Source organism: Dacryopinax primogenitus (genome assembly GCF_000292625.1).
Source record: "Dacryopinax primogenitus strain DJM-731 SS1 chromosome Unknown DACRYscaffold_2, whole genome shotgun sequence".
Taxonomy (NCBI): domain Eukaryota; kingdom Fungi; phylum Basidiomycota; class Dacrymycetes; order Dacrymycetales; family Dacrymycetaceae; genus Dacryopinax; species Dacryopinax primogenitus.
In genome coordinates this window covers 801,672-824,793 of record NW_024467199.1, presented here as the reverse complement: position 1 = coordinate 824,793, position 23,122 = coordinate 801,672, and the positions used below count along the sequence as shown (strand labels likewise).

Here is a 23,122-nt window from a genome sequence, read left to right as displayed (position 1 = left end):
CATGCCGTTCTTGAGAATCAATTCCGACTTCGTAATCCATGCAGCCAAGTCGGGAGGATCGACCGGGAAGAGATCAGCGTTCCAGACGCCTGTTTCGGCATTGTCTACCTGTATACGCTTTATGATTCGATGGAACAGCAAGTCGATTCTATTGTTGCGAAACTGGTCTACCCGTGGCGACCACGGTGGAAGACGGAGGGAGAGGTGACTTCGATGAGAATGCTTCGGGGTGCATTCATCTCGCATCCGGCTTTGGGTAGCTGACACTCAACAATCCTGTAGCTCGACGTACTTGCGTGCCGGAGGTCTATTGCTATTGCGCTGAGCCCAATCCAGTGGGATTGGAATGGATTCTCATGCAGCATATGCCAGGCGAACGAGCAGATCTCCGCTTCGCCGACTTCGACCCCAAACGTCGCCAGCACGTTATCGAACAAGTCGCCGATCTTGTCGCTTGCCTCTTCAGCATTGAGCATCGAATGATTGGCTCCATTTCACAGTTCTCCGACAACACATCCGATGAGATTGTCCTGGGTCCGCTTAACGATCTTGCATTCGAAGATCCGCTTTTCAAAGGCGGTGCTATCCCGGCGGATCAGTGCGGTCCATTCATGACCAAGCGCGATCTGCTCGAGGCATTTGCTTTCCTAGGTAAACCGGGTCTCATGCCACTGGAAAACAGAGGCCCGGGCAGAAAACTCATCGAGCTTTACGATTTCCTCGATCTTCATGCGGGAGATCAGCACACCTTCCACTTTTCGCATGGGGACTTAGCCGGTCGGAACATCTTGGTGGACAATGAGGGCAATGTAGCTGCTCTCCTTGACTTTGGGAATGCCGGCTTTCGACCTGGAGAACTAGCGGTGACCCTCCCGGACTTCATTGATAATGATGCCGACAAAACACTATACATCAGCGCCCTACAGCGAGCGAATGAATCGTTATATCGGTATTACATCGATGGCACAGAACAACGCAAGATGTACGAGAAGGGGTTTCGGATCAGCTGCACTCCGGGAAACATCATAATCCTCCTCGTCCGCTACTGGGAAGCACACGAATGTCACTGCGATCAATCCTCAGTCGTGTCGCTGAGAGAACAAGTGTTCTACAAGGGGCTGGATGAGTGGTTAGATTCAGAAACCAAAATATGACATATGCATGCAGAGATGATTTATTTCTGGTGCGATTCTATATTAGAGAACTCCTTTATTTGCATATGCTGTGTAGCCGCGTCGCAAGTGCGCCACTAGCACCGTGACTTTATACATGATTGAAGGGGGCCGTACTAGTGGAAGTATGCTTCACTCTGTCGAGCCTGAAGAAACGGAGAAAGAAGTGGACCTGCAGTGCATTCGAACGTACTCTTACGCCCACATATCACAGTACGCTGGGAAGGAATCCCTATCTTTTCGTAATTCCCATCCTTTCCCTTCTTTTGCTTTCCGTTCTCCCTGACCAGTTCCCACAGTAAGTAGTCTTCACGTCCCTGTGTGTGACTTGGCAGTAGTACCCGTGCAATTCCAATAGTGCTCTTTGCAGGTGCTTTTGCTATTTGGACAGTTGGCGGCGGAACAATGATGATCTTCAGGCGGTGCCACTTGAAACCTAGCAGAGCCTCGCTCAGAACATGCATGGCTGTTTTGATATACATACTGTAGGAGAGACCGTGTGAAGGGGATTGACTGAGCAGTACAACATGGGAGCCCCATTTTATACCCCAGGTATTATGTCAGTCACCAAAGCTGGAGAGCCGGCTTGCTCACCCGAACACTGAGTAGGGCGGTTGGTCTTCGTCGCACCCCTGATCAGGAAGGCCTGGCCTGTGCTGATAATATTTTCTCTGTTCCAGCCTTTTAAAGCGACGCAGGTTGTGTTAAGGACTTCTTCTTTGTGACGGGGTTATTGTTTCCTTGCCCCTTTCGGTATTGCCTTCTTCGATTTTACGGAAAGGTGGAGCATCAACCGCATATTTCACGAGCCAATGTCAAACGCGGGGAATCGGTCCGCAGTCCTAGATGTTTGCAGATGAACAAATGTTACCCCTGAGGCGATTTATTGTGGTTGGTACGTGGCGACACTGCGGCGACGCGGCAGTGGAATCCCCAATGCACCCCAACGCACCTGCTTATTGTCTCGTGCACCAGCCCACCCCAATATGATGGATTATGATTCTGGCAATCAGATAGAGAACGTGGGGTGCTCGTAAGACGAGAACGGACTCACATCTGCTGCGAAGTCAAATAAAAACGGGAGCGGACAGACACTCGGAGTACATCATTGGGACCACCACAGAAGCAGGCTCAGTGAGTAATCTGTCACCATGACACCGCGACCGGTTGTTCAGGTTTATCGTCCTTCTTGGTAAATGTCTGTGTTTTACTCGATCAGAGATATCGTTGAAACATCGATGTTTGCACATACCTTGCCGTCGCCAGGTACGAGTGTGTGATGGTGACACCCATCCTTGCAGGCTAAAAGACGAAATAGGCAGCCGGGATGAGGCGACGGGAGCGGAATGAAAACAACGGTCAACTTGAAGGGCAGACATCCGACCATTTAGCACATGCTCCCTCGCAAACCCCTCAGATGACTGTGCCAACCCGTGTGGGCCAACTCACGAAGCCGGCGTTCACGGGAAGGGAGGAGCATTGTATTGCACCGACACAAGCAAAGTTCGCAGGATGGTACTCCTTCGATACCGTTCACAGATTCAAGATTGCTGGGGCGTCTGAAAAGCGATATGGAATAAATTTAGTCAACGAGTGGCCAGTGGGTCTAGCGAAGCAACTTACGGCCATGGGAGTCCTTACAAGTCGCCGCACAGAAAGCTCCAAGCAATTGAAGAGGGGAAGGCATCGCCAACATGTCACACAGCGCAGACTATGAACAACACGAGGAAGAAGTGGCCTCCATCGCTCGTTAGCTTCTTTCATTGACACGGTCGCTGATTTCTTATTCTTCACTACTACATGCTATACCAGGGTCTTCCCAATAGAGATCCCCAGCTGTATCTTGTGAGAGTTCATGCAATGCAACGCCGCTCTTTTAGTTGATCTTGAGCAGCTCAACCTCGAAGTTGAGGGTGGCGTTCGGAGGGATGGCACCAGGAACGCCACGGGGGCCGTAAGCCTTGTCGCGGTATCAGCATATATCCAGCCCAAGCGGTAAATAATGCAAGAAGCAACGACACTCACGTAGTCAGCCGAGCAAACGAGGATTGCCTTCTGGCCGAGGGACAGCTGAGGCACGCCCTCATCCCAGCCTTTGATGACACGACCAATACCGATCTCGGTGACGAAGGGCTTGCCGCGGTCACGGGAAGAGTCGAACTTGGTGCCATTGGCGAGGGTGCCTGAGGTCCAGGGTGAGTGATCGTTCCGGAAACGACAGGGGCCAGCGACAGGGTACTTACCGACATAGTGCATGGTCACACTGGCAATCAGAAGTACATATTAGTACATGGGGTTCTCTGGACGGCAGTGCAGTGCTCACGTCTGTGGGAAAGTTAGATAAAAAAAAACACGAAATGACTGTTGCGGTTACTCACATCTGTTCATCGGGAAAGCGTGATCGCGCATTCACAGTGAGATTCCATTTCAATCCTACAATAATGACTGGGCATGCTTACCGCCCTTCTTGGGGAAGTTCTACGATGGGCAATCAGCATGATCGATCCGGGATCGATGACACGAGTGGACACACCTTGCCGTCACCGTCAGCGATGTTCTTGACCTCGACACCCATTCTTGGAGACGATGAGGTGAAAGTGCGAATGAAAGAGCGGTATGAAAGGGGTGTGGTGGTGGACCGGAGAGAGGAACGTGCAACCTGAACGAGACGACCGGCCATTTAACTAAGCTGGGCAGATGGGTCAAAGTAGGGAAAGGGTGTAACTGAAATAGGAAAGGGTCTCTTGTGGGTCTACTCGGTGGCGCCATGGCTGGTCTTGGTCTATCATACCATATTTGGAAATTAAGTGGGCCGAGGCTGGTTCCGTGAACACCCCATATTCGTCATTGTCCTTGGCTGAAGTCAATGATGCTCTCGGCTTCGGCACATGTCTCTGTCTCGCATGGACGTCCTGACCTCAACAACTTCTCGATAATCTATGTATAGGCTCATTGTCGGAACATAGAACACGTGCTCCACCCTTAGGAAGCTTCTTTTGGATATTGCAGTGTGAGTTTAACGCCGTTAAGCCCCAAAGTCACAACGGGAAAATGTGAAAGGAAATATGTAAGAAGATAAGTCTCGAATGGTCCTCCGGGAGGTGACGCATTTAGGAAGTCCTACCTCCTAATGAACTTGGGCATTTTATTATAGGATGGTTCGCCGACCCCGCTCTCGATCTGCGTCCGCTTGGGCGTCTACGCCTGGATGTAGACAGCCAGTAGATGAAAGCAGGGTACTGGGGAGAGAAGTTGTTGAGTTGCGTGGGAGTTGGCCTCCACCGCGATTCATTTTATGCACAATCAGATAACTTTCGATCTTACAGGTACAACATACAGTAAACAAAAATCGTCGAGGAGTATTGGTGTGATTGGAAAGGAGGTGGATAGGTGGAGGTGGATCACGTTACCTCCCATCCTCCATCATGTGCTAAAAGCGGCTTGTTACTGGTCAGTACTACCGCTGCTGCTGCTCCTGTTGACGCTTCTCCCGACGCAGACGCTCCCGCTCACGATGCTTTGCCAACGCTTTCTCGCGGGGACTAACATCCACATAGGGCTCTAACCAGGATGGAGGAATCGGGCACCGTCACTCGATCTTGAGCAGCTCGACTTCGAAGAAGAGCGTAGCGCCGGGCGGGATGATAGGCGGGTAACCGCGGTCGCCGTAGCCCTACAGACTTACTCAGTAAGCCACACAAATGATCAGAAAGATTTACCCACGTAGTCCGGGGTGATGGTCAAAATCGCCTTCTGCCCGAGAGAAAGCTGGGGCACGCCCTCATCCCAGCCCTTAATGACCCTTCCCTCCCCAATCTCGACGGTGAAGGGCAGGCGACGGTCACGAGACGAATCGAAGACTTTGCCATTCGTGAGGGTGCCTGACGATTGCTCAGGAGATATCCCCTCACTACGCACACACCGGCACTCACCGACATAATGCAGGGTCACGCTCTAGATCATGCATTAGACATCAGCGCGGAGTTGCAAGCGTGCAGGAGACTACACGTACGTCTGATGATGATACGTGTCAAGGATGAATCGCACGTGCTCGTCAGTTATGTCGCTGGCAAATGCGGGGATCACCTGTTCTCACCTCCCGGCTTGGGAAATGTCTGTGGAGGAAGGAATGGTTAGCTCGCTTGTTCTTTGGGGCTGGGGGTAGATGAACGAACCACGCCATCACCTGCAACGAGAGTCTGGATTGTTACGCCCATGATGGTAAGGTGGAAAGGAGCAGTAAGGTGAAGTGGAGCCTGAGGGCAATGATAAGCTTGAAGAGGTAGAGAGGATCCCGGCGGGTCGACGTGGCGTTGCTGCTCTGTTACATTGCCTCGTTATATACGCATGTCAAGGGCGGACCGAGCACGCTATCCCGATACAGGCAACTTTGCGCCCTCGTCTTCCCCGGCGGCATCATCAACGCTCGTGATTCGGGAAAGCGGGAGCATACGCAGAAGAAGAGGATACGGCAGCGAAGATGGGTTACTTGACCAGTTTTGGGAAGCAGTGACCAGGTGGACGGGCGGGGGTATTAGTGGAGCAAACCCATGTTGGGAGCACTTTTCGGTGATTTGGATGGTTTGCCAAAGCGTGGATCAACTCGGATCGCTCTCTGGCTGGTGAACCTGACCGGCTGGGACTAAATTGCGGCACGGTCGCCTAGAGATCCGGATGATCTCGAGATTCCCTTATAAGGGTGCACTGCTGATAATCCTCGCCAACCCGCGGACGGGACGCACTGGGCAAAAACAGCGTCAGCCACTTGGGAATCATAGCATTGATCATGATGACGTGCTAAATTCCTCACCACGCCAGTGAGCCGAACACAGCGGACCAATAGTGAAACAGAGAAGAACGGAACAAACAGAAAACAATGCGGCATACTAACAACTACACCCTCCTGGATGTTATCGCAGTGTCCCATCCTTCCCGATCGTTCGCAACGCATACGGGAATGAAAGATGAGATGCTACTATATCCATCATATCGCGGTGGGCACACTCGGCCCGGCATCAGTCCATATTCCATCGGGCATCTAGCTCTCCTGAGCAACGAACTCCCCATTGTCTAGAGAGCGATGGTTTTGTAAGTCACGCAACACACCGGGGTCCACTGATGAATTTGCCGTCAGATGCCAAACCGAGAAGGTAAGATTTACTAGAATAATACGTACCAGGGAGAACACTCTTCCGGCGAACGTGCGGACTTGCCTGTGGCGGGGACCCCAACTCTGGTGCGGGTAAATTTGGGAAAGAAGTCTGGAAATGCTACAATAATATCAATATGCGGTGCGCAACAGAGGGCTTGCGGCTCACAGAAGGTTCAGACATAGGCATATTATGTGACAATGCAGAGTCGTCGAGATCCACCTGCTGGAGACCCTCGGCCAAATCCAATGTGACATCATCGATGTCCGAATCGTCGAGAGGCGGCGGTTGAGGCGGCTCTGGGAAGTCCTTTTCGAAATTTTTCGGTAAGATCCCGTCTGCATTGTGGATGGCCATCTCGCGCAGACGCTGCCAATTCTCGTAGCGTTGCTGCATGTGCTGATATTCTCTGTGCGAGTGCCAGCAGAGTAAGAAGCTGCGCTAGCGGATCATTCAAGGAAGCCAACTTACATCTGGCGATCCCGCTTATAATTTTGGACACACTCGTTGAACACGTCGGGATTCATGTCCATAAAGAGCTTTAGTGCATTAAAAATCATGCCGTGGATCGTGCTAGAACGGTATTAGCGAGAGCAAATAGGGTGGCTGCCGCAGAACATACCGGTTCCAATGGGATTTAGAATGCTGATACAGTGCAGGAAAGACAATAGGGAGAATAACACCGATATTATCCCCCATCAGGTTGATGATGTACTCGTTGTTCCAGTAATACAACGCTCGTTCGGCAACCTGGAAATGCTGACTATTGACGCACTTCGCCAATTGCCGGAAGAGTGGCACCTGGATCTTGACAAATTCGCTCGGCTCAATCACGTCGAGAATCTCCTCCACTTCGTTCAGGTACATGACTTCCTTCGGCGAGTTGACCTTTGGCCAATAGCGCAACAAACCGGCGAGAACCTCTTCGGTCAATGAACTATCCTTTTCCAAAAATTGTACAACGCAGTATGCCAGCTGTGGGTGGTAGAGCGATAACGACCTGACTTTGTGGAGAGGTAGAAGAACTCGAGTAAGAAACACTTTATGCTCCTCCTTCAGCGGGAGAGCGAAGCCGTTGATTATGGAGCCAAGGATTTCCAGAAGTTCGGCGATGCCATTGTGGCGTTCAGTTTCGTAGACGAATTGGAAGAAGGTATTGTTGATGGAACGTCTGATGAATGCGCGAAGGTTAAGGAACTTGCCATAGATACGGTGCAATGTCGTTTTCAGGAAATCGCGCTCGCGCGGATCTTCGCTATCGAAAAGTTCGAGCAATTGGAGAACGAACTGTTGGTCAATGTATCGCTTTGCGATATTGGTGTTGAAATCGGGGCTCTCCACGAATCGAAGGAAGAATTCGTAGACAACTTGGAGATGAGGCCAAGCCAATTCCAGAACTGGCTCATCTTCTTCAGGATCAAACGCTTCACCAGTGGGGTTGACCTGTGGGGGTATAGAGCGGAACAGGTTGGAAGCATACTATATGCGCCTATCAGCATGCGGAACCACTGAAAAAAACCTACAAGGCTCACCATGTTCACAACCTCAGGGTATATGGCCTCCGTAATAACGCCGCGTTGGGTGGTGATATATTCGAGTAGCTCGTGAAGGGTCTGTGCCTTGATCTGCTTCCCACGTAGGTCCGCGCTTGCATCGGTAAAGTCAAACAGCACGTTGCATTGATGCAACTTGCGCACAAAAAGCGGCGTCCTGTCGGTAGGCGGCACCTCTGCAGAATGGTCAGCTGCGATCCAATAGGCCAGAAATTGAAGATACGCACCGGTAAACCCAGGCAGCCTCTCAATTTCCACATGCTCCGTAACGTGGAACCTACTACTTCGTTGTTTCCTCGGAGGCTTTCCTACGATAGGAATCGTATCTTTGGGGGTAACACTCCTAAGACGACTGAGGGTGGTATTCCTTGGAGGGGTCATGCCGCCCTCGGACCCAACGGTTTGCCTCGGACTCCCAGAGCTGAAAGGGCTCTGATATGGGAGCGGGTCCGGTGGCATCTCCACGTTCGCCGTCACAATGACGAGAGGCGGTGCGGGAGACGTCTTGTCCGGAATGGCGGCACCAACAGGGCCAGCACCTACTCTCCGCTCTGGTGTGAGCGGTTGGGGCGCTGCAGCCCGCCGCACGGCGGGATGGGAGGAGCTCGCACCAGAGGGAGGGTTCGGTACCTGCGCGGGCTCCAACCCTCGATTGTTGCTGCCCTTGCTGTTAGCGCTGGACGAGCTGTTCTGACTGGCCTGAGAGGGCGCTGGCTGCTGCTGCTGCGCAGCCTTGGCGTCCTTGTCCTCCTTGCCCTTATCCTTGTCCTTCTTGTTGTTGTCGGATGTTTTGCGAGAGAACTGCACTTGCCATCAGCATACCCCGGGGGTTAGATTGATATATGCGCACCCCAAGGTTCTTTCCTAGTTTCTTCATGATAGCCAGTGGTGATCGTGTGTGTCGGACGAGCTTCCGAGCGATATCCCCGCTGGAAGGCGCGCAGAATCGGCCAGAAAACGCGTCTTACAATAGGCAGAACGTAGACTAGAGCGACGTGGACGGCTGTTGAATGCTGTTCGATGGCGGTGGGTGGTGCAAGATGATGAGGACGTGGAGGACGCCAGATACCTGCTGTTGTTGAGCGTCGAGGAGCGCGGGCTCTTCAGAGAAGACCCGCCCGTTTGCCTCCGTAAAACACCTTGTGGGCTTCCTTTGCCAACCCCAAAACAACACTCCACAAGGACAGTAATATTTCCCATTAGCTGGTATATGCTGTCGAGTAAGAATAATGCTTTACGTCTTCTTACAACTTACTACAACGACAACCATGATATAGTTCAATGCACCACATTCATTGTTGGAATTATTCAATTGTCATGCATGGCAACTGGACGCGTCGCAGTTCCTGAAACCGTTCGCTGTTTCCTGATTTTCTAGATTTCTACGACGCGCTGATCTTCGAAATCGGATGCGCATCGCGGACAGAAGTATCTCTGGTTGGGATAGAAAGAGAGAGATTTTTCTTGCTTTCCTTTTCCTTTTCCCTCTGATAGCCTGAGTCGCGTGACGCGCCGCGCGTCCGAAGCGTGCCAGTTAACCCTCCGTCTCCTTTTCCGTACCAAAGCGACAATGATCATATAAAACTCAACTGCTCTGAACAAGGATTCTTGGATTGCGCTATCGCCGGAAGATTTGTGATGAAAGACAGCAAGGAAGAGCGGAAATATGTTGAAAAAGAATCAAAGGCCGAGAGGGAAGAATTAACTCCGATGAACCCCCGTTGTTGCGGGAGCAAAGTCGTGTGTGGGTCGCCAAAGGAGCGAACGACGGCTCTCACCGATGATCATCGTAAGCCCAATACACTTAACTCTCATTCTCCCTCTTCATCACTCTTTACTTCTTACCACCATCTTCTCCTTCGACGAGCTGCTCAAATGTCAGCTGTCTACACAGTATTTACTTCACCAAACCACGCTCCAGTCCCAAATCACCTACCCACGCTCATCGTCACACCGCATGGTCTGTTCAACATCCCTTGGCACCATATTGAATGCTAACATCAACCCACAGGCCAGCCCAGCAACATTTTGTATTCATATCTGCATACCAACTTCGTACGTCCTCGTCAGTCTCCTACTATCTTCCGCTCACTGCGTTCCAGAATGCCGAAAACTATCTTTTGACACCATCCCCGCAAGGCGACCTTTGCGTTGCCAAGCTCTTCCCTCCCCCACGCAACCAGCGCGGTGGTGCAACCCTGTCCGACCCGGGGCATAGCTCTTCCTCAGCCACGCGCTTCGTACGCTGTGAAGCATCGCGCAACCTCAAATGGACAATCACGAACACGGGCATCCTCACTCCTATCTACAAGCTCTCTCTTCCCGCGCAGGATCAGACCGATCTGCCGCTGTTCCAGATATCCAAGCCAAATCCCAACGCGACATTCTGGAGCATGTTCTATTTTGCTTATGCTGGGCACCTTATTCCACCCAAGCGTATCGAGGTGAGCCGGATCCTCTATTTTGGGCTCTCCTGCCGTGCTGCGGAAGACCCTGCACGGTTTCTGCCGAATTCGGGGATCTGCAGGAATTGATGGCATCTTTTATTCGTGCATATTACTTACGCCTTCGTTGTAGTTCGGGAAGATCCAAAAGAACCCAAATGGCGGTGGGACGCGAATATCGATCACTGGAAAGACGGCCGAGGAGAAAGCTGTATGGCAGACGTTGGGAGAGGGCAATGAAGATTGTGTCGAATGGGTAGTGCTCTGTGCTGCACTGAATCTCCTTGAGTGGGTATATGAATCTTCGACCTTGAACAATGCTCACGACCTCTCAGTGACGAGATCATCAAAGCAGCAGAGAAGGCAGCAGGAAGTGCCCCACCTGCAGCACCCGTGCCCACACCTATGCAGGGTCAACCTCAGCCGCGACCGGATCCGCGCAACCAGATGCCCCAGCCCAATCGAGCTGGTTCTCTCCCTCTACCGCAGAACGGTCGTCCGCCGGTACAACAGCAACAGCTCCGCGCACCTGGGCCTAACGTTCTCCAGCGACCCCAGACGGCGAACGCGGTACCGCCCAATGGACAGCCTCAGCGGCAGGCTATGCCCGTTCAGCAGAGGCCGAATACGTCGAACGCGGCTGGATATCCGGCGCAACAACCGCCGCCTGAACAGGGCGGGCAGCGCCCGCACAATGTACTGCAGAAATACCCTCGACGCATCTAGGACCAGGCTTCTTTCGGTGGTCGAGTACGTCGCCTTACATCTTTCTAGTTTGGATATTTTCACCGCCTTAGTATTCCCATCTTCTTGTGCCTTCGACGGGAATTACCGCTGTATAGGTTCTATAGGTTCCAACTATCGCAGGCCCTGGGGACCCTGCGTAGGCTTCGCGATACCCGAGACAGGCTCCCGATTACGGTTTTGTAAAGAGATGATTGCTCATTTGTACTAGTATTATTGGACACCCTCACCTACCTCAAACCGTTGTTCTACGTTGCCAAATGTTCATGTCTTTTTTACCATCTGCTCGATCTCCTCCATCGTGACGGCTGAATAATGACGTCAGATGAAGATGGTGGGGGTACGTGCAATGAGATAACTCACATTTAGGACGTTCGATAGGCAAGCCTAGGGCGCGATCCCACACCAGCTGGGATAGGGAACCAAGGGCCCGAGACACGCCGAAGATGACGGTATAGTACTGCCTCCCGTCAGCCAGAAGCTCATCGCCTGACTGACTACCTCCATACCTTGAACTCCGTTAGACCGTAGTGATACAGCAAGCAACCCGATGTGGCATCAACATTCGGATTCGGGTTCTTAGTCTACACAGCAGTGAGTCGGAAGCGCCCCTCGCGCACGGAACATGACGCACTTTGCCGTGCTCTCTCAGGACGCCCGGCGCCACCTGGTACGTCTTCTTCACTAACTGGATGATGGGGCTCGAGTCCAGTTCGGGGCGCTTGTCGCAGAAGTCCTGCAGGGCGATGAATCGCGGATCCGGGTCACGCAGTACACCATGACCGTAGCCAGGTACGACTTTCCCTGCTTTGAGTGTCGTCCATAGGTAATCCTTGATCTGCTCTGGGGTGACGTCTGTGCCGGGACCAATGTCATTCTGCATCGCGAGCATCCACCGCAGGACTTCCTGATTAGCAAGCCTGGAATGGGTGAGATGCGTAGCATACAATGGAAAAAAAACACTTGACATACCCATGGAGTGGACCAGCAAGGCCGCATAATGCAGCGGCATACGAGAGGTATGGGTCAGAGAGCGCAGAGCCAACCAGATCTGCAAACATGTGAACACCGAGCACCAGGGAAGTACGTCATACTGTACGAGCAGTATGGGCGGACACGTTGCCTCCCTCGTGGTCCTGCGACATCATTAATTCGGATCATGATGAGAAAGACTGACACGTACCCCATGAAGCGCGATGTACAATCGCAGGTACTCGGTCATGCCCTCATTGTCTCCATACCCAAGCATATTGGAGTAGTTCCCTGCCTTATGTCAGAGCTATGGACAGTGGATTCACCTCAATACGCACCGACAAGATCAAGATCCTTCCTAACAGCAGGCAGTGGAACATCTGGGTAGTATGCGTTCTTATAGATACGAGCCGCCAAAGCAGGCAGCTGCGCAATTAACTTCATCGAGTCCTTGAACGCATATCTCCAATATTCCGTCTTCTTGACGCCTGTCTCATAGGCATGGGCAAACTTTGAGTCAGTGTTCATGAGAGCAACGCCCATTGACAGCTGGGTCATTGGATGCACGTCGCGTGTGAACCTGGAACAATAATTAGCGAGGTCTTCAGGCAAGCAAGGTACGCACGAATCTACGACGTCGGCGATTTTCTTGGGAAGCTCGCCTTCCTCAGCCAACTGCCGAGACAGATCCCGGACCTGTTCAGGGCTTGGAACCTCGCCAGTCAGGAGCAACCAGAGCATGCTCTCTGGGAGAATCTCCTTCCCACCTGGTGCGGGAGGTAGCACCTTCTGGCAGTCGGGGATTGTGAGGCCATGGAAACGAATTCCCTGCAAAAAAAAACTCTGAGCTAAAGGGCTGAAAGATGTAGTAGGTGTCACTAACAGTGTTCGGGTCTAGCGCTGAACAGTGCCAGAGCATAGCCTTCAACCCACGCATTCCTCCGATGACATTCTCGACCTTGATGTCGCCAATCACGTCGCCTCCATGATTCAAGCGCTGGAAATAGTCATAATCATCGCTATTTCAGTGAGGAAGAAACATACCAAAGCCTTGAGCTGTTCCTGCTTTTCAGGAATGATGTCGGCCAATGTATCCTCCAGGGACTGCAGCATTTCGTCAGTTCGCATGTCACGGAGCGTTCAAATTACTCCTTTCCTTGGTTGAAGCATACCTGGATTGAGCATGCACTAAACGCGCAGTATTGATGCGCCCAATGCGCCCAAGAGAACGAGCTGAAGAGAATGACATGACTGCCAGATGGCTGGGGAAAAGCAAGAGCTTGAGTCTTGACCAACCGGTTATATGCATGCGCGCCCACAAGGCCCGTAAGGGTCTCATCAAACGGGTGCGGGGTGGACATCCCGTGCCCACCCGACTACACATCATGTGGGGAAGTTGATGTGTTGTGGGGATGCGCTAGAAGTCTTCACTCGACCTTCCTCTTTCTCCCGGTTGTCCTCGTACAAGATATTGATTGTATGTAATTACCATCCATCTCCAGATCACACAGTTCAATGTACAACAGACGTCCATTCATCTGATCAAAAGGCGCACTCTTCATCAACCAAGGCTCTAGAATCGAATCTGGGGTAGCGTTCCGCTAGCACCTTCTCAACATCTGCCAGATATCGCAGCGTATCCTCAAAACTATCGAACCCTCTCTGCAGTCCGAACACCGAATGTTCCCCGATCTTCTTCGCCTGGGGCAGCCCTAGATTCAGAATCTTCATCAGCGGGAGCGTCGTCTTCAGTGCGGCTCCAGAACGCCAATATGCCTGAGCGATCCGTTGATATATACTGGAACTGTATCAGATTCTGATGGATCTGAATAGAGAGCAGCTTACTGTGTTTCTTCTCTTCGTCCATCAGTAGTTCAGGATCAAAAGCTGCTTTGACGTACAACTCTGCTCCAGTTGCCCAGTAGCTGTGGGTTTCTTCCTCGGTACTGTTCAGCCTTTTCTCGGCTTCTTCCGCAAGCCAACATTCGCAGAAAGCGAAAGCCCTGCATGCACATTGTTAGTAAAACTGTTGGGCAAAAGCAAGTGGAAGGCTCACCCATAAGCTTTTGGGGCGGCATACTTCCAGAAGCACAATAGATATCCACGGTCCAACGGTTCTGTAGGGTTGATATCGTCCATGGGGTCCGTGCAGTCACCCTCCAGCAAATCATTCGGGTACTCACGGAGCTTATCGATGGAAGATACCCCTTTGTGCCTGGCCCTCCTTCAATAAGGGGAAATAGCCCCACGCAGGCCGATCGGCCGGATCTTTCGCCATGCTCTGCATTTTATCCGAGTAGGGATTACTGCATAAATAAAAACTACTTCCTCAACTGACCTGTCTCGGGTCATTCGGTGCGACGGGGTCATCTAAGGTGATCTTCCCTTCTGCCAAGGCCTCTGAATGTCCTCCTCAAACCGGAGAGTCTTCTGTAGGACTTGATCTCGTCCACCAAGAGCAAGCTGGGAATGCTCCCAAATACGCTTCATCTTTGGTACAGAGGACTTCACCTTCTCCATCAGAGGAAGGGTGACTCTCAGTGCAGCTCCGCCTTGCCAAAGGACGCCGAGGGCCAAGTTGAGGAACCCTGTTGACAACTTAGTCCGACACAACGAGACGAGACGCTACTACACATACAAGCATAAACCTCATCGTCTGGCGCCAGGTGACTTGCAGCTTCGGCATATAACTCACCCGCGCGCGCAAGGTGTTGTTTCACTTCTTTGGGCTCTTCACCCTTTTCTGCGAGTTCTCGCTCGTAAAGAGCTCGCATCCTGCGCATCGGGATTAGTATGAGCGTGTGCTGACAACATGATTGGCTTACGCCAAGGCTTGAGCAAGTGGAGCGTTGTAAAATGCTAGTATGAATCCAGGACCGAACATTTGATCGGCACGAGGTGGATTGCCTCGGATGTCCTCCTCGAGCTCTACTGCAAGGTCTTTAAGTTTCTTCACGGTGAATCCTTTGGTTCCTTGCTTGTAGGCCTAAACCATAGTATGTATGAGCTCTGTCTGCATATATGAGGAGGAGCATACCGTCATGTACGACTCGAGCCTTAGTCCCTTGATGCCACGGATGAATGTGGGAGCAAAGATCGCCCCACGCATTTCATCAGTCACATTCGACCACAGGGCCTTTCCACCTTCAAGAATGCCGATCGCATCATTATAGAATGAAACAGCTGCTGCGCTGTCTTCCATCAAGCCCGCTGTCAGAAATGCGCGAAGGACGTAAGCTCTATATCCCGGTCAGCGACATGCATTTCCGAATGTGGTTCAGATGAATTATTTACCGACCTGTTACCGACAGCGCGGGACGCACGCTATCCCAGCCGGACTTAGACAAGCGCTCCTGGGCCTCTCTAAGAATAAGCTCTGGCCCTCCTTCTGTCCAAGCCTTCCGGACAAACGCTTCGTATTTCACTGCACAGTATTCATTGGTCATCACCTGGAATCGAGACAAACACGAACCCTGATCATTGTACTTGACCATGAATTGAGAGTCCTCAATGTGGAATACACGGCTGTCGTAGATGATTGCGTTTGAGAATTGCTCGATAGCCTAGATGTGGTTCCTCTTTAATGCCGGGACAGGACAATGATAGAATAATAATACCCCAACTCTGCCTGTTAACGCGACTTGTCCATTCGTTTCCATCTTCTTGATCTCGTTCATGCGTTCCATAGCTTCTTCCCATGATTCATAGGCGCCAAGGATCTGCCACGCCTGGGAACGCGTCAGAGAGTCGTTCTTTGCCGACTGAACGAGAGCGCACACTGCTAAATTGACCATCCTCTCCGCCCTGTGCAATGACCTCTTCAATGAATCTCGTTGCCCTCTCCCAGGGCATCTTGCCACCTTCGGAATTGTTGACGACGTTGTCCTTTCCAAGATTTTTAGCGTGATTCTCTACACTCTCCAATGCCCGTCTCGCCTTCGCCAGCATGTCCTCGTACTCTTTGGCCTGCTTCTCTTCGGCTGGGGAGCGATTCTCATTCGGGAGACAAGAGATTGCTTTTTCCCATGACTCTATAGATTGTATCCATGATCCAAGGTGCTGCTTCGCTGTTGCAAGCCTTGCCCAGGCTCGTGCGAAAGACGCGTCGAGCTCTGTCGCATGCTTTGCATCGGTAGCAGCATCAGAATACCTGCAAGATTTGTCAATATGTTTGATGTGATAGCGAACTCTTGAACGCACCGTTTGAGGTTGAGGTAGCATGCGGCTCTGTTTGACCAAAAGACGGCGTTCTGAGGGCAGAGCTCAATAGCCGCCGTGTACTTACATGCGGCGTCTTTGTATTTCTTCTGCGTAAAGAGTGCGTTTCCTTCTGCCTTGAGCGTCTCCGCTTCGGATATCGGATCGCTCATCCTCACTCAACGGCGCCGCAGATGAGAAGAGAAGGACACGGATAAAGACGCATACATTCGTGAGAGACGGACACTTCATTGTGATTCCCATTCACTTTCAGAAGGGTCCTCCAAAGCACTGCCCTGACGATACCATGTCTGTCCATATCGACGGCCTACGTTTGCAATTATTCTATGTGGACGAGCGCATCAAGTAACTGTACATTGGCTGCGTAAGTACAGAGTGAGGCTGTTCAACAAAAGGGTGGGTTCGGCGAGTTATATTCACAAAGGCGTTCCCACCACCCAAATCACGAATGAGGAATTCCCCAGTCCCACACATACACATGCACATGACTCACAATTCCATTACGGTGGGTTTTCAAAACTTGCGTGATTCTATGTTCATGCCATGCTAAGATGCTCGATACTACCTTAGAAAAACTTCCCGCCGACACGCTAATCCGTTCACGGCTCACCGCCACCGACTTGCCCCAGCTCCCTCACACCCTGCGTCTGGTCAGGTATGCCAAACCCGAATTTGGCACCCCAACGCTTTCTCCGCCCGCGCTTCGTACCCCCTTCTCCAAACTCCTCGTTCCACTTTCTCAGGTCGGATAATGTGCCCAGGGACTCAGATGTGGAAGCGCTAATCTCGGTGAGCGCCTTGGCAAAATGGTGCGGCCGGAGGACGCGTTGTGTGATCGACGGTGGTGGTGGGGAGACCGGTTCAGTAGGAGAAGCAGAGGGCGCGTCGCTCCCGTCTATCTGGGGGGAGAGGTCGGCAATAGGTGCGCTGGTGCCTTCCTGGACTGAGGCTTCATTGCCTTCCGCAATAGGTGTACTAGCACCTTCCTGCGATGGCTTTTCTTCTTCCAAGGGTATGGACGATGCCTCTTGTAGCTCGGGTACCATTGTCAAGGCCAGGGTATCCTTGATGTCGTTCCTCGGAACAGCCCAGGGTAGTTCCACAGTTTCCTTAACCGCATTGAGCGCTGCAGACACACACAGGTCTACGCCATATCAGTGGCTAGTCAGTCGCTCACAATGAACTACTCACGCTTCAGATCTGAGCCCGAGAAGCCTTCCGCCCGTTTCGCCAGCCCCTGGATGTCCACCTCAGGCGCTAAGACCTCGTCCCTCAATAAGATCTTGAGGATCTCCACTCGCTCCTTCTCGCCCGGCAAGTCTACAAGCAGCCGCCTCGGCAACCGACGAAGCACGGCATCGTCTAGATCAAACGGCCTGTTCGTGGCACCTATGACGATGACGCCACCTTCCTTTGTGCGCAGGCCATCCATCTCCTGCATAAACTCGGTGATAACTTGTCGGTGGGCGATCCCACCTCCTGTTTCGCGGGAAGAGACTCGCGCGCCGAACACAGCATCGATCTCGTCGAGGAAGATGATGCAGGGCTGGAGTCGGCGCGCGAGGGTGAACACCGCGCGGACGAGTTTTTCCGATTGGCCGACATACTGTATCAGGAATCAGCATTTCACTTCATATGTTTATAAGAGGAGAACCCACCATATCGAATATATCACTCGGTCTGATCATGAGCATCCGCGCCCCACTCTCCTTCGCCAGCGCCCGAACGACCAGAGTCTTCCCCGTCCCCGGTACACCAAACAACAGCGCCCCCGTCATAGCGTGTTGTTTTAGAATACCCTGGGAAAACGCCTGCGGGTGGAGTAAAGGCAGGCTAACGATCGTGCGTATGCTGTCGATCGTCCCTGCGGGCAAGTGGACGTTGGCAAACGTTGTAGGCATAGTGGAAGGGTCGACGATACACCCCAGCAGGCGCTGTTCGCCCTCTTCCAGGTCCTGGGCCTGACGCACGCGGGAGATCACCTCGTCCTCCTTCTCTTCGGTACTCTCTTCCGTGCCAGGAGCAGGGGTCTCCTCAGAAAGGAGGGACGCCGCACGAGCAGAGTCGAGCCATGCCTTGCGCGCTGCACCGGAGGAACGCTGTGCTTCCCAGCTGTCGAGCACAGCAGTCCACGGCACGGGGGTAGGGTTGAGGGTTGAGGTTCCTCCCGTTCCCGCCCCAACTTGCTCAGCTACGACTCCGCCGACAGCGCGACTCGCCACACCTCGGAGGACAGACCAGGGCTCTACCTTCTTCCCCCATTCCTGCCAGAGGTCTTCCTGCTGCAGCTCCTCGTCCCCCAGCTCTAGGTCGGGAAGTACGCCCCCAACGGCGCCTACAGCCATCCGCATCGCGAGCATGTTGATCTCCCTCCTCCGGGCGAGGCGGGTCTCTGTCTCCAGCTCTGGGGCGCGCATGGAGGGCAAGATGGTCAGCGCTCGGAAGTACGGTGGTGCAGGGCGCGCGTCCGCGCCGGCGACAGCACCGTCCTCCACTCCGGCGGGGGGAGAAACATACTCGCTATCGGCGCCTATTCTTGCGGGGAGGCCAACGTACCCCCCTCCGAAGAGCATTCCCAGCTGGTCCATGGCGCTTCTTCCTGCAGTGGAGGCAGGGGGTGAGCCGCCAAAAGCAGGCAGTTCGCTAGACAGCCAGAGGGGCTCGTTCTTCTCCCACGCGGTGAGTCGCTCGCTAAGTCGTCGCTCCCGCTCGTGCGCGTCCTCCTCCTCGTTGCCCTCTACACGGACGACTCCTGTAGATCGCGAGGGGCCCATGAGCATGCTGAGGATGCCACCCGCGCTGGCGGTAGGGGTGACATGCAGTTGCGGGAGGAGCGGGGGAAGACAACCGAAGACAATCACGGTAGGGTTTGGTGGGGGTTGGGAGGGACGGGAGAGCGGACGGGCACGGCGGGCACGCACGGCGCTGAGCAGAGTAGGGTACCAGTGGGCGCTTGTGGGCGCTAAGAGACCAAAATCCCGGATGTAGATGATCCGTGGTTTGACGGGTGATTGGGGTGCGCCGGCACTGCCGGCACTGGTGCTTGTCGAAGGTAGATCGAGATCGGGAAGTGAAGGTGAAAGATTGACTATCTCGTCGAATAACTTGCGCATAGCCGTCTGTGGTGCATTACGAGCTGCGGCACTAGCAGCAGAGCCAATCTTTGACCGCGGAAGAGTAGACAAATGCATCGTTGTAGGGATCTGGATGGCGACGGCGCCGAGGCTGCTGGGGTAAAGGGGGGCATCGAGTTCGTCATCTTCCTCCCCTGGTCCGTAGGCAGCAGAAGGGGGGTTGGGGGACTGAACAGAAGTGACGGAAGTAACGTGGAGCGGGTTAGAAGGGAGTCGGAATCCCACCGCAGCTACAGGAACATTAGTGGCTTAGCGCATACACGTAGTGAAATGAACGCACAACGACCGAATACCCCGTGTGACCCCGCTGCTAGCTGTGCCGCATCTAGTACGACGACTTCTGCACCTGCGCGCTTAGCTACCTCCCTGATCGTTTCATCGAGCACGTAGTCGCCTCCCTCGATCGGGCAGTACAGTGCAAGAGTTGGCTCTACCTGTGCTTGTCCTCCAGGTCCGGGAAAGAGACTTCGATGCTGTGTCTGCGGATGAAGACATAGGAGTAGGCTAGTAAGAGCATCATGCATCATATGCGGTGGGGGCAGTCCCGGAGGATGTGCAGCCCCAGTTGGTGGTGGTGGTTGAGAGTCAGGCAGCCATAGGTGAGCGGAAGCGTACTCTGGTGGTATGTCCGCAGCAGCAGGAGAAGAGCGCGTCGCAGTGGTCTTGCGCCTCCTTGGTCTCTCTTCTTCCTTGACGAACGTTGGTCTCGCTGCGTCTTCCTCTTCCTCCTGGGCGGGCACAGTCTGGGTCTGGGACTCTTGAACAACAGGAGCAGTCACTTCGCCCGGTGGGTCTGCGTGTATCCGTCTAGAAGTGTGGAACGCCGCTGTGGGTCTAGGTGAGACCAGCCTAGCGCGCGCGGAATGAGCGAGAGCGGCTCGTGCACGGTGTATGAGGACACGGTGATGCATGGTTGTGCTGTATGCCGATGTGTGGGATGCACCTCTAGGGATCTGCGACTCAAAACCACGATGGGATGATGATGAATTTCTTCCGTTCTCCATATGATTACATAATCTTCAAACACGTCATTGCGCTGAGCTCATCCTTAGAATGGTGTCACTCGACCATTGGAGGGTTGCATCGCCATACGTGCCCCAACCGGCGCCCAGTCCACCCACTGCGCCGACCCTCATCCTCTTATCATTCTCTTTTTCTCACACGACCACCTTCCCCTCTTCTTCCAACAACCACCATGTCAGAAACCGACCCTCTCATCCGCCCTCGCGGCGCCGACGCCCAAGCACGCTCCAGGTCCCGCCTCGCCGAGCTCCGCACCCAGTCAGTAGCAGACACAGGCCTAGTGGACGCAAAGCTCGCCGTCGATCTCGCAACCCATGAAGTGAGGGAAAACGTCTATCTCTTCGTGCCCAACCTCATCGGGTACACCCGCATCCTCCTCGCTGCTCTCAGCCTCCATTTCATGCCCTACCACCCACGCTACTGTACCGTCCTCTACTGCCTTTCCTGCCTCTTAGACGCATTCGACGGCATGGCCGCGCGTGCCTTGAACCAGAGCACAAAGTTCGGCGCAGTGCTCGACATGGTCACAGACAGGTGTACGACCGCCTGTCTCCTCTGTTTCCTCAGTAGCGCATACCCGAGCTTTGCGACCGTGTTCCAGTTCCTCATCACCCTTGACTTTAGCAGCCACTACATGCACATGTACAGGTACGCCTTTCTCCTCCCTTCCATCTTCGCGTGCTAACCCAAAGCAGCTCCCTAACCACGGGTTCCAAATCACACAAACTCGTGACATCCGACGTCTCCTGGGTTCTCAGCGTCTACTACACCTCCCAAACAGTGCTCTTCATCTGCTGTGCGGGCAACGAGTTATTCTTCGTCGCCCTCTACCTGATGCACTTCGACCACACCGCCGTGCTCAATGCCTCATCCCCGAAACCTGTCATCGCCTACCTCTCTACGCAAGTTATCAACCTCCTCACATCTGGCGGGCCGTGGGGCGTATACGCACTCAGCTACCTCGAACTCGTCACTTGGGCAGCGGTGATGGCACTCGCTTTCTTCCCCATCGCCGCCCTGAAGAACTTTATAAACGCAGTCCAGTGGTGGAAGGCGAGCAAGATCCTCGTAGGGGTTGACCTCGTCGAGCGGGCAAGGCAAAGGCAGCGGGAAGCCAGGGGGGAGAACGGCAGTGCCGGTGTGCTAGCGAAGGAGGAGTAGCACCCTCCGGACGAGACACATCTGCAATTTTTTGATCTACACTTTTTCTTTTCACTTTTTACGCTTCGAAAAGACTGTATTGATACCACTAAGTATCTTGTTTACCATGTCTATGTTACACTTTCTTGACTACTCGGCATATAAACATCGGTGTTACGCCTGCTTTATTTAGTCTTTGTGTCCCATCTGAGGGGTAAGGAGGATGACGCTCCAACATCATTGATGTCGGCCGATGACCACTCCCTCGGTCAAAAACAGAAAGCGGCTGACCGCTTCCAGTCCCATCCACTCACTGCATTACGGAAGCCTTCCGCAGACAGCTCTGGTGTTTGCACCCATGGTGCCCATGTGGGGTCTAAGATAACAGCCATTTCACCCTGTTTGGAAAAAGGCAGGTGCAGATAGCCAGCTTCAATAGGAGACAAAATGTGGCATACCTTGGCAAGTGCCAAATGGCTTCTTTGATGTCTTGCATGTTATGCAGACTGCCTTACCAGGCTGGTCCACAATATTGCACTTGTGCTGCAGCACACCATCCTTGAGGACAGCATGCTTGTGACAGGCCAGACACTATCCAAATTTCATCAGCAATTGGAATACCAAAGAAAAGAATGCAGGGAGAGGACTTACACAGTTTAAATCTGAGAAGGACTCCACCACTGACTTGTCCTTCAACACCTGCAGCAGTGCTGCCAAGGTCTCCTCTGACAACCAACCCTACAAGAAATTGGATGTCCAAACAGGAGATGCAGCTGACTTACTGCCAGCTTTGAGTTGGCCTTGGTAGGCCTCCCATGCCCTTTCAGCACTAGCAGCATACTGAGTGTGCTGTTGTCAGCACAGGGCAGACCCAACTTTATGGGGGGCTGCTCCTCTTTGACCTTCAGACTGGCAGTGGCCAAGGAATTCTGAAAGATCACATCAGCAAATGAAAAATGGAGAGAGAGAAAAATTGCACCTTGAAGCCTGACAACAAGTCCATGAACTCATCATCACTCTCCTCCTGCTCATTGGTGGCTGGTGCAGAGAGGGTGGCCAGTTCCACTTGCTGGTTGTCATCAAAAATTTGGAGCCACACCTCCAGAAGGTCAGCAATGAGTTCCATCTTCTCACTATTTGCAAGAAGCATCACTGCATGCTAGAAGGGGTTGGGCTTCCAATATGAGGAAGATGTCAAAAACTTGGGGTCTTCAGCATCCTTGCATATCTGCACAATGATCTTTGCCATGTTTTCAAGCATAATGTGTTAGGGCACTAGCTCATTGCTTGGTCAAGAGACATGACTAAGCCTTTATGACATGGAAGTAGCTGGTATACCTTGGCATGTGCTGGAACCTGCTGGAAGGATTGGATGGTCAGGTGACCTGCTGTGCATGGCTGTGCATGACCTCATATGACCTCATCCTTGGTCATATGACCTGATCACCTGACTAGGCTGAGTAAGCAAGATGTTCTAGCAGGTTCCACCACAGAGGTATAAATATAAGGCCTACTCTGCCTGGGGACTGTCTCTTCAGACTTGGTCTCTTAGGATCATCCACAGATACCTAT

General features: G+C 52.9%; 9 protein-coding genes across 9 annotated transcripts; 2 read left to right on the top strand and 7 right to left on the bottom strand.

Annotated features, from left to right (window-relative positions):
• Positions 1-23: 23 nt before the first annotated feature.
• DACRYDRAFT_113568 (uncharacterized protein) lies at positions 24-1,154 on the top strand (the record flags this gene model as incomplete). The annotated part of the gene is made up of 2 exons (XM_040769656.1): positions 24-229; positions 283-1,154. Exons 1-2 carry the CDS (start codon positions 130-132, stop codon positions 1,152-1,154), a joined length of 972 nt encoding a protein of 323 aa, XP_040632350.1. The 5' UTR covers positions 24-129.
• A 1,733-nt stretch (positions 1,155-2,887) lies between these two features.
• On the bottom strand, positions 2,888-3,857 carry DACRYDRAFT_19947 (uncharacterized protein). Its single transcript, XM_040771731.1, has 6 exons — positions 3,706-3,857; positions 3,632-3,650; positions 3,459-3,462; positions 3,416-3,435; positions 3,198-3,355; positions 2,888-3,132 (listed from the first exon to the last, which is right to left on the bottom strand). Exons 1-6 carry the CDS (start codon positions 3,850-3,852, stop codon positions 3,049-3,051), a joined length of 432 nt encoding a protein of 143 aa, XP_040632349.1. The 5' UTR covers positions 3,853-3,857; the 3' UTR covers positions 2,888-3,048.
• Positions 3,858-4,537: 680 nt separating this feature from the next.
• On the bottom strand, positions 4,538-5,445 carry DACRYDRAFT_19946 (peptidyl-prolyl cis-trans isomerase). Its single transcript, XM_040771730.1, has 5 exons — positions 5,348-5,445; positions 5,269-5,287; positions 5,105-5,128; positions 4,896-5,053; positions 4,538-4,845 (listed from the first exon to the last, which is right to left on the bottom strand). The coding sequence occupies exons 1-5, from the start codon at positions 5,387-5,389 to the stop codon at positions 4,762-4,764; spliced, it is 327 nt and encodes a 108-aa protein (XP_040632348.1). The 5' UTR covers positions 5,390-5,445; the 3' UTR covers positions 4,538-4,761.
• Positions 5,446-5,959: 514 nt separating this feature from the next.
• On the bottom strand, positions 5,960-8,929 carry DACRYDRAFT_61952 (protein phosphatase PP2A0 B subunit gamma isoform). Its single transcript, XM_040775684.1, has 8 exons — positions 8,726-8,929; positions 8,103-8,676; positions 7,855-8,051; positions 6,945-7,801; positions 6,794-6,895; positions 6,491-6,731; positions 6,349-6,442; positions 5,960-6,287 (listed from the first exon to the last, which is right to left on the bottom strand). The coding sequence occupies exons 1-8, from the start codon at positions 8,750-8,752 to the stop codon at positions 6,211-6,213; spliced, it is 2,169 nt and encodes a 722-aa protein (XP_040632347.1). The 5' UTR covers positions 8,753-8,929; the 3' UTR covers positions 5,960-6,210.
• Positions 8,930-10,031: 1,102 nt separating this feature from the next.
• On the bottom strand, positions 10,032-13,287 carry DACRYDRAFT_19943 (citrate synthase; the record flags this gene model as incomplete). Its single annotated transcript, XM_040771729.1, has 14 exons — positions 10,032-10,319; positions 10,453-10,607; positions 10,655-11,371; positions 11,427-11,523; positions 11,573-11,647; positions 11,698-11,983; positions 12,036-12,114; positions 12,163-12,199; positions 12,247-12,326; positions 12,374-12,615; positions 12,661-12,863; positions 12,919-13,032; positions 13,080-13,139; positions 13,192-13,287. 12 exons carry the CDS (start codon positions 13,282-13,284, stop codon positions 11,328-11,330), a joined length of 1,410 nt encoding a protein of 469 aa, XP_040632346.1. The 3' UTR covers positions 10,032-10,319; positions 10,453-10,607; positions 10,655-11,327.
• A 290-nt stretch (positions 13,288-13,577) lies between these two features.
• DACRYDRAFT_103936 (uncharacterized protein) lies at positions 13,578-14,174 on the bottom strand (the record flags this gene model as incomplete). Its single annotated transcript, XM_040767847.1, has 4 exons — positions 13,578-13,833; positions 13,881-13,892; positions 13,937-14,038; positions 14,092-14,174. 4 exons carry the CDS (start codon positions 14,172-14,174, stop codon positions 13,578-13,580), a joined length of 453 nt encoding a protein of 150 aa, XP_040632345.1.
• A 231-nt stretch (positions 14,175-14,405) lies between these two features.
• DACRYDRAFT_103935 (uncharacterized protein) lies at positions 14,406-16,405 on the bottom strand (the record flags this gene model as incomplete). Its single annotated transcript, XM_040767846.1, has 9 exons — positions 14,406-14,623; positions 14,674-14,810; positions 14,861-15,021; positions 15,073-15,274; positions 15,330-15,459; positions 15,508-15,598; positions 15,653-15,763; positions 15,813-16,185; positions 16,236-16,405. The coding sequence occupies 9 exons, from the start codon at positions 16,403-16,405 to the stop codon at positions 14,406-14,408; spliced, it is 1,593 nt and encodes a 530-aa protein (XP_040632344.1).
• Positions 16,406-16,799: 394 nt separating this feature from the next.
• DACRYDRAFT_74664 (AAA-domain-containing protein) lies at positions 16,800-20,198 on the bottom strand. The gene is made up of 4 exons (XM_040776079.1): positions 19,668-20,198; positions 17,912-19,617; positions 17,445-17,859; positions 16,800-17,397 (listed from the first exon to the last, which is right to left on the bottom strand). Exons 1-4 carry the CDS (start codon positions 19,912-19,914, stop codon positions 16,853-16,855), a joined length of 2,913 nt encoding a protein of 970 aa, XP_040632343.1. The 5' UTR covers positions 19,915-20,198; the 3' UTR covers positions 16,800-16,852.
• A 384-nt stretch (positions 20,199-20,582) lies between these two features.
• Positions 20,583-21,708, top strand: DACRYDRAFT_74661 (uncharacterized protein; the record flags this gene model as incomplete). The annotated part of the gene is made up of 2 exons (XM_040776078.1): positions 20,583-21,058; positions 21,106-21,708. The coding sequence occupies 2 exons, from the start codon at positions 20,583-20,585 to the stop codon at positions 21,569-21,571; spliced, it is 942 nt and encodes a 313-aa protein (XP_040632342.1). The 3' UTR covers positions 21,572-21,708.
• Between the last annotated feature and the right edge of the window lie 1,414 nt (positions 21,709-23,122).

Excerpts from the sequence above, each read along its gene's own strand:
- DACRYDRAFT_19947 (XM_040771731.1), bottom strand. The coding sequence starts at position 3,852 with ATGGCCGGTCGTCTCGTTCAGGTTGCACGTTCCTCTCTCCGGTCCACC. Across the intron at positions 3,356-3,415 it reads TGTGACCATGCACTATGTCG|GCACCCTCGCCAATGGCACC; the intron begins GTAAGTACCCTG and ends CCTGGACCTCAG. Across the intron at positions 3,133-3,197 it reads TCGTTTGCTCGGCTGACTAC|GCTTACGGCCCCCGTGGCGT; the intron begins GTGAGTGTCGTT and ends TACCGCGACAAG.
- DACRYDRAFT_19946 (XM_040771730.1), bottom strand. The coding sequence starts at position 5,389 with ATGGGCGTAACAATCCAGACTCTCGTTGCAGGTGATGGCGTG. Across the intron at positions 5,054-5,104 it reads CGTGACCCTGCATTATGTCG|GCACCCTCACGAATGGCAAA; the intron begins GTGAGTGCCGGT and ends AGCAATCGTCAG. Across the intron at positions 4,846-4,895 it reads TGACCATCACCCCGGACTAC|GGCTACGGCGACCGCGGTTA; the intron begins GTGGGTAAATCT and ends GTAAGTCTGTAG.
- DACRYDRAFT_61952 (XM_040775684.1), bottom strand. The coding sequence starts at position 8,752 with ATGAAGAAACTAGGAAAGAACCTTGGG. Across the intron at positions 6,896-6,944 it reads TCTAAATCCCATTGGAACCG|CACGATCCACGGCATGATTT; the intron begins GTATGTTCTGCG and ends ATACCGTTCTAG. Across the intron at positions 6,288-6,348 it reads CCGGAAGAGTGTTCTCCCTG|TGGACCCCGGTGTGTTGCGT; the intron begins GTACGTATTATT and ends CAAATTCATCAG.
- DACRYDRAFT_74664 (XM_040776079.1), bottom strand. The coding sequence starts at position 19,914 with ATGATGCATGATGCTCTTACTAGCCTACTCCTATGTCTTCATCCGCAG. Across the intron at positions 19,618-19,667 it reads ACACGGGGTATTCGGTCGTT|CTGCGGTGGGATTCCGACTC; the intron begins GTGCGTTCATTT and ends ATGTTCCTGTAG. Across the intron at positions 17,860-17,911 it reads CGAGTGATATATTCGATATG|TATGTCGGCCAATCGGAAAA; the intron begins GTGGGTTCTCCT and ends TTCCTGATACAG.